The sequence below is a fragment of the Mercenaria mercenaria genome, chromosome 3, assembly GCF_021730395.1.
Source record: "Mercenaria mercenaria strain notata chromosome 3, MADL_Memer_1, whole genome shotgun sequence".
NCBI lineage: Eukaryota > Metazoa > Mollusca > Bivalvia > Venerida > Veneridae > Mercenaria > Mercenaria mercenaria.
Window position 1 is genome coordinate 33998483 of NC_069363.1, and position 8349 is coordinate 34006831.

At 33.4% G+C, this 8349-nt stretch overlaps 1 protein-coding gene across 2 annotated transcripts in view; it reads left to right on the forward strand.

Moving 5' to 3' along the window:
• LOC123525125 (uncharacterized) overlaps positions 1–8069 on the forward strand; it is a 29615-nt gene extending 21546 nt beyond the window's left edge. The window contains exons 2-6 of one of the 2 annotated variants that reach the window (XR_008370152.1): positions 332–392; positions 1170–1290; positions 2373–4475; positions 5217–5277; positions 6249–6354. Coding sequence is in view for 1 of the 2 variants with exons in the window: in XM_053538153.1 (XP_053394128.1) it covers positions 4380–4475; positions 5217–5277; positions 6249–6354; positions 6713–6992 (543 nt within the window). In the remaining variant the exon portion in view is untranslated. Of the gene's footprint in view, positions 1–331; positions 393–1169; positions 1291–2372; positions 4476–5216; positions 5278–6248; positions 6355–6712 lie in introns of those variants that run through there. The other variant, XM_053538153.1, reaches the window with a different exon arrangement.
• Positions 8070–8349: the final 280 nt, after the last annotated feature.

An 8349-nucleotide genomic window follows, 5' to 3' on the forward strand; every position in this document is an offset into this window, starting at 1 on the left:
AAATGCAAGAAACTTGTAGGAGGCAAGATAATAAATGTTATAATTGCTCCTACATTTTGTTGATATTTTTAGAATGTAATGTCTCCATAGCTACTTCAGGCGGAAAATCTAATAAATAATGAAACGAAAGTAGTAAACCTGTAATGTCACTCGATCACGAATTTTCGTAGGCTATTTCGGCATCCTGCAATAACAGAAATTGAAAATATGGCGGTCATTTTAAAATAAATAAGACATATTCTCTTATTTAGCAATTTAGAAAAAAAAACGTCACATTGTATGAAAGGTAGCAAAATAATTTTACATGTATGTTTAAATGCAACTCTTTCAGTTTACCCTGGAGACGGACACTTATTTTCTGATAGAAGGTATCAAAATTTCATCTGTTCAAGGTAAACAGTTTTCCATATTTTATCATAGTAAACTAAGTACAATTACAATTTAAATCATGCGGCTGAAAATTTTAATTTTACCAAATCAGGCAGTTTTCATTTTGCAAACTGCGGTAAAGAAACGGTCATTTTTCATTTGTTCGCAACCTAAAATGGTGTAAATTTTCTAAATTTATAGGATACGTAACACAAACTCTCACAATTTGAGGCGAATTAAGCCGAAGGGCAAACATGAAACTTGCGTTTTTCATTTTCAAACTACACATCAGAAATCATTCTCTAAGAGTGGTTGCTGTGACTGTTCACAAAATTAATGCAACTACCTGACCGTGAGCAATATTAACGATAAAATGTTTCGTGACAATAGACCCGAGCATTCTCAAGTTGTTGTTGATTAGAAATTCCCATTAGGTTTAAAGCACAAAGCGTGATTCTGTCCATTAGTGTGTTTAATCCCATTTACTTGTTAAGTCTCATGAGGTTGACCTTTTGAAGAACTGACCAACAAACCGAAAAGTGCAGAATTTAGTGGACTTGAGAATGAACATTTAAACATGTATGTGTGCACATTTTCCCGTTATTTATCAAACTGTATTTGTTAGCATATAAAAACACCATAAGGATATATTAACCCACTCAGCGCATATCAATTCTATTTGATTGCTCTACTCACATGCTTTGCTTAAATATGAACTTTAAGCATCCATGTCCTTTCAAAGTGATTGCAAAGTGCGAGAGTGGAAATAGTTGGCTAATCATGTTTACGTTTACTTTCAGGAATTCTACTGGCGGTGCTCTTTACCTTTGCAATCACAGTATTGCTTGACATCTTAAAGTTCATGATGCTTATGCAGGAAATACATAAACGAAATCATATTAAAACACAAGTTCAGAAAAAGTAAGTTAGAATGGAGAAAGTAGAATCAACTGTGAGTAAAATGATAATATTAATTATTTATAACTTATTATTGCTTCTGAAAGAAATTCAATTAACATTTATATCCTTACATATTGTGAAGGATATTTGTTGCAGTGTACAACTTCTTCTTTTTTATATACATGTAAAATAAACAAACGTCTCAGACCTGCACTGCCACACCCTATATGGCTCCCTTCGGATATAGCTCCCCGGGGAGGTATATTTGGAGCACATTTTCATATAAAGCTCCCCCATATCTATGAGCTGCATACGAACGCAAGCGTGTGAAAATCCGAATTTGACTCCCTACACATGGATTTAAACGCTGTAACAGTAATGTAAGAGTAATACAAAACATAAGTATGTGGCAGAGTGAATGTTGCACTTTTAATTTTATCCCCCTTTAGGGAAGTAGAGGAGGCATACAGATTTGTACTTCTCCGTTCTGGAGAGCGAACGTACGTACATACGTACGTCCTGAAAATAAAATACCATTTGATCACCAAACTTTACAAAAATAATAACTGGAAAGTGAAGTTAGGTACCACGGATTTTTTTCCTGGCCCTTGATTTCGTCCAAATACATACTTGATCATACTGTGACAGGCATCCATCTTCAGAACTATGAGAAAGAGTCACCAAATTTGAAACAAATTTTAATTAGATGTAAATGACGATTTTAGTTTTGTATCGGACCAGTAGCTGCAGAATTATAGACCTTGACAGAATAAAGTAATTTCCCCAAAATTCCAAAATAGTTGCTGAGTTACGAACCTTACATTAGATTTAAGACATCATATGTGAAATATTGTGACACAAACTGGTCGACAAGACTATACACTCACCAAATTTAACGCAGATTTCATATAGGAGCAGAAATATCAATGCTTTTGTTTCGTTAAGAGGAAATGCGTATGCTATGGAAAAGTTCTAGTTTTGTATGTGTGAATGTCTCTACAGAAGCAGTCTGATGTGACGGTTATGTATTATGTATATTATATTTTAATGTGTTGTCCACTTTCATTTTCATACAAAAACACAGAGAAATTTATTTGTTTCAGAAGACAGACCTGGCGTTTCTTTGTCACTGCAATTTTTCACATGTTGTCTGTAAGTCTCGCCTATAGTATGATGCTCTGTATAATGACGATGAACGTTTGGTTAATGGTGTCAGTCGTTCTAGGATCAGGATTTGCACATTTCGTTATGAGACCTGTGTTGTCAAGGAGACTAGAAAGACAATCAGAACATTCTAAAGACTTAAATATTGAACGAACCGATGGAGAAGCCGAGCCACTAGACCATAATGATGATCAAGGAATCCAACAAAGGCGTAGAAGAAGCACAAAGACGCTTTCTGTAAGGAGATCACTTCTGATTGAAGACAGTACATACGTTTAAGGTCGTTATTGTCATGCAGCCAAATGGATAACTTTTGAATGACATTAGGAATGTTCTCAAACATTATATAAATGTGATTGTTTTATAAATAGTATGTTTTACACGCGTTTAGTGTCACTCCTCTGTACTTTTCAGTCGAGACCGCCCGTCAGCTTAAGTACACAGTGTTCCGTAAGAGACAAACATAAAATAAAATTAGCAGCCGCAGGTGACTGTTTTCTCGAGCTGTTCATTGTAGCAGCTCTTGTGTTCCATACAATTGAAGAAACAACTAAAACCCTGCATTCTACACTATCTTATATTTGCCGTAAACAAAAATATTGTTATGACGTAGTCGTTGTCGTTTTACTTCAGTGCAAAAGTTCTCATTTAATGTTTTCAGAACTCAGAATTGTTAACACTTGGTAAGCTAGGAATTATATTTGGGCTCATATTACGCTTGCTTTTATAACATATGTTGACTTTTTGATAAATTCGTTTTCTTCGTTTCCTGCATTAATTTGTGACTAATGGGGCCTTTTTTACTAGGGCAGATAATGGACATATTTGTAATCAAGAATATTTGATAAAAGACATTTTGATTATGTTGTTTTAAGTTTTCAGTAATAACATAGAGCAAAAACGATTGACAGGTATTTCCCTGCTGATGTATAAATTTTTACCTCTATATTTTGATAAAAGTAGATCTTTTGTTTTTTTTTTCGTAACATTGCACATAAACTGCTTTTAAATGTTTTGCCCGACATATCGATGCAGATAGAGGTTAAAAGCTGTGCTAAAATACGTCACAATTTAATCATACATCAAGTAAGCGGCACTGTAAAATACCATTTCATGGTTTCGTTATGCGGAATTAAGTTGTTTTTTTTATCGTTAGAATATTTCACTGATTAAAGGTCTGACTCGAGAGTTATTGTTTAGGCGATAGCTATAGGATATGTCCATCCGCGCTTACAACCAGTAATATGTTCTTTTTCTTGTATACTATATTCTTCAAATCATAGAAGAAATAAAATAAAATTAATACAAGTCCTTTAGGCACTATTTGATTGTGATAGTTTATGCGTCACAAATTACAGCACGAGAGTCTTACCACACCCATTTTTTTCAAGCAACGGCTAAAACACAGGGGAATCCTGTCTGGCATACAAAAATGTGCTGTTCGCGTGACAGTTCTCTGATACAACCGATTTATTTCAACGTACCCATTTATTTATCTATATACTAGAATATGACTTATGAAAATGCTTTAATGCTGGAATTGTCATTTTGTTTAGCTACATTGTCTCCAGTTAGTACATCGCCTTTGACAGAGGCAAGTTTTTTTTTGCAGTGTGTTTAATTTGAAACTCTTAATTTAAATACATTATCTGAACTGATAAGAGAATAACTTAATATGCAGTTAAACGAATTTGCAGATAAAACCAAGGACACAGAAGTTCAAAAAGAGGATCTTATCAAGTGTGTATTTTATTATGTTTCAATGACAGTATTTAAATGGAACACTTCTAAATTAAAAAAAAATGGAATTGAAGTTGTTGATGTAATTGTTTGAAGGGCATTGAAGTTGCAAAATCATATTATCAAATACTTTACACTTATGCCGGTGATTTATATAATTATCACTGGTCATATCAGTGTTTTTACAAGGAATATTAATAAAGGATATGGGAGAAAGTGATGAGATTAATAAAGAAATTCAGGAGTCTGAAACAAGGATGAACCACGAGCATCATCATCGTTCTATGCACGGACACAATTTTGTAAGTGTTTGTTTGTAGTAACACCGATACAATTGTAGTAAGGTCGATATGGCAATATTTCAGCTTTAAATGGCACAAGAAGAAATAAGCTGTCTCCGTGAATTATTTCAGGGACGTGCAGGTTCTTTGGTAGAACAACAGACCTTCCATAAGCTAGCCGCATAGCTTTCTCTCGTGAAAGAATTCTGCACTCCTGGTGAGGTATCGAACCCACAGTGGTGAGGGGCTTTCACCACTCGGCCAAAGATGTCCCGTCAGTGTTAGATAATGCAAGCTGGTGGTGAAATGTCGATGCTTGAACACGGTGTGAAGAAGGGCCATAAAATTACAAATGTGAAACACGTGCAGTTACACACAAGAATATCAAATATTATATTTAAGGTTCTCGTATATGAATAAATTGCGTTTTATATCAGGGTGAGACTAGTTTTTCTTCATGAAACAATCACGATGTGTATCTATGCCATTTCATGCAGTTAGTAAAGCAAACAGAAATAACTTTTTCTGCCAAATAAAATGTCGCTGACAGAAGAAGACAGTGAAAATATAAGGCAATCAATCCATAGTAAATGCTCGACTACTTTCCATTTTGTGTGTTCATTATTTTAAAGTTTGAAGGACGAGAAGACATTATCAAATAAGCCATACAAGACGACCGACGTATTACATCACAACATGCATACACATTGTAAAAAGTGTCAACAGATATATGTCATAGTGTGCAAATTGCATTTATTTTAGTTTTCCCTGAAGACAGATTCTGATTTCCTAATTGAAGGCATCAAAATTTCATCCGTTCAAGGTAAACATTTTTTTTATAATATTATACATTAAACGTGAAACGCGTCTAAAATGTTATCCATATATAAATAATTACATACACAGCTTTGTTCCAATATTTCTGTAATGCCACTTTTATTGCATCGAATATTACATTTCATAGAAAGGAGTCAGTTGATTCATTAGCAAGAAATTTATAAGCATAGTATTCTAAATAAACCATTAGCTAACCTATCATTAGTTGTTACATTGAAATAAATGTGAATATTACATAAAATTACCCACATAGCGTTGTCTAAACAGATTAATCCTGATTCCAAAAGTGGAATCGTTGAACAAACTTAGTTATCATTTTGAAGCATCAAAAGTTATCATTTGAAAACATCGAAAGTATCCAAACACAATTATTATATAATAGCAGTCACGGTTTGATCGAGTCTGTAATGAAATGTGCAACACACCTCACGCCTCACCCCCACCCCCCCTCGGCATAAGTGAATTTCTATTACATATTTATTGAATGGACCCCATAACCCCGAAGATCAGAAAATAAAACTAAACTGAGACCAAGGAAATGAAAAAACTGATCAATTTGGCTACATGCAACTGATTTGAAATACGGTGAAATTTAGTTAAAATTCAAAGAAAGTAACAGCTAATGTCCTATTAATTAATTAATTGAAAATGCTCGAAATTACATGTTAAAATGTTCTATCACAGGGATAAAGTATTTCGTTTAATATTTTGATTGATTTCATTGAAAATATATTCTTTCATTAACGTAAAAATGAATAAGCGCATCTCGCTCAAAGGTTCTGTAATGTAACATAAGTGTTTGTTGTACAAGATGAATTTTTCTTAAATTCTCTCCGTATAAGGAAAATTCTAATCTAGTCTGATGGCGTAAATTGAATAATTATCCTGTGAATGTAGCAAACAGTATATCTATATGTGATGAATTATTTTATTTATAAAACAAGCTTTCTTATTCAGGGATTATACTGGCAATGGTGTTTACCTTTGCGATTGCAATATGCTATGACAGTACAAAATATATGATGTTCGTGCAGGATTATCAAACTATACAAGATAAGAAAAGGTAAGTTGGGGGAGAAAAATTTGATGAAAAATAATATTGTAATGATAAAATTGATCTTTTCACATTTCTGCAAGAAACATTGATATCCATTTATATCCTTGTGTGTTTCAATGGTTTATAGACAGATTATTTTTTTTGTGAAATTATCGGATACAGTTCACGTTTATATTTCAATAATTCACTGAAAAATATGGCATTATAAATAATATGTTCGCAAATTAATGTGAGCACATACCCTAACCAGTATAATCGATTTAAAGACTATGAAGGGTATGTGGTCTAAACGTTAAATACAGAACATTTTTTTTTAAAGTAACAACAAAATTAAAATTGAATGATATTTGTGTTTCTATTTCAGGAAAAAGTACTGGCGTCTGTTTGTCAAAGTAATTTCTCACATGTTGTCTGTAAGTCTTGCTTATATTATGATGCTCTGCATAATGACAATGAACGTCTGGTTAATGGTGTCAATGCTTCTGGGATCTGGATTTGCACATTTCGTTATGAGACCTGTGTTGTCACGGAAACTAGAAAGACGTTTGGAACTTTCTACGGAACTGAATATTGAACCACCTGCAGAAGCTGAGCCATTTAATCGACATAATAACAGAAAGAAGAATGAAAACAGCGAAATGTAATCACTTCTGAATGAAGAAAATTCATATGTTTGCTCAAGACATTTGGTACGTTTGATAAAGACAATTCATAAGTTTTAAGCATAGATTACTAAGGTAGCCAAAAATATGTTTTTGATGCATTTGAAATAATATTAGGTATTTCTCAAACAATGTATAAATGTAATTCTTTTATTCACATGTTTTGTTTGTTTAGTACAGTAGTAAAACCATTCTTCAATAATTTTTCAAATGGTAATGGCGGTCAAATACGATACCAACTGTTCACCAAGACAAATAGATAAGATGAAATTTATCTCAAACATTTTTCACATAATTGTTATCCATTCATTTGTGTGTTTAAAACACTTGGAGAAATCTGTAAATCTTGTTATCCTACACAATGTTAGCCGAGATGCGTTTTCAGTCACTTGGAGACTTCAAACGCATTCTCCTCCACGTTAGACAATAATATAGCTCCATGTTGGATGTAAAGAAATTGATATAATTTCTTTTTGTTGAAAGAAAACACACTCTCCTTATATCTTTTCATAAGTTAAGAAAGAGTTTTCTTACAAAAAGGCGAGACTAAACAGGTTAAGATCTAGGTTACTTAGTAAATGCGTCACTATAGAAAAACATGTTGTTTTTCTCATGAAGTGCACATAAAATGCATCTAAAGTTATTGGTCAGGTGATATAAGTGTTATATTGCAGTAAAATGATGGGCATTGTGTGTAACATGAGAGACAATTTATCTATATTTTACGAGAAATATTTTTATTGTTTATTACTTTCGGTTTGTACCAGAATTCAATAATTTTGCTTATGTAAATGATGTATTTGACCAATCTGTATAAATATGGAGACAGAATGTGTATTGTTGGACTAAGCTGAAAGGAGACGCCCGCTCACACAGCAACCACGTGGTGGCTCGGAGGCCGGCCAGGGCTAAGGCCCTGCGCTGTTCACAGCCTGAGCAGGAACGAAGACGGAGACAGAGAGTTATGAAATGCTTAAAGGCTTTACTTGTGCTAGATGGAATTTTGTTAGCTCTGTCAGTTAGAAGTTATACTACTGGTTACGGAAAATAAATTAGTTAGATACAAAAACAGTGTCTTAAGTTATTTATCCAGAGGACTTAAGGAGCGGCTACGCTACATGGGTGATGTATTCGCAGTCTTTCTTTCTCCTGAAAATAATGTTCCCAATCGCGTATTCCCCATACTTCATCATTCATCATATTTTTTTTTTTTATTTGTCAATAGTAGGTTACAGCATATAGCATATAGTATAAGAAATATTCTATAAGCAGGTAATTACATAATGAGTTGTTTGAAAAAGATTGTATTATATAGAACTCGTATAAACCCCTGACCCTT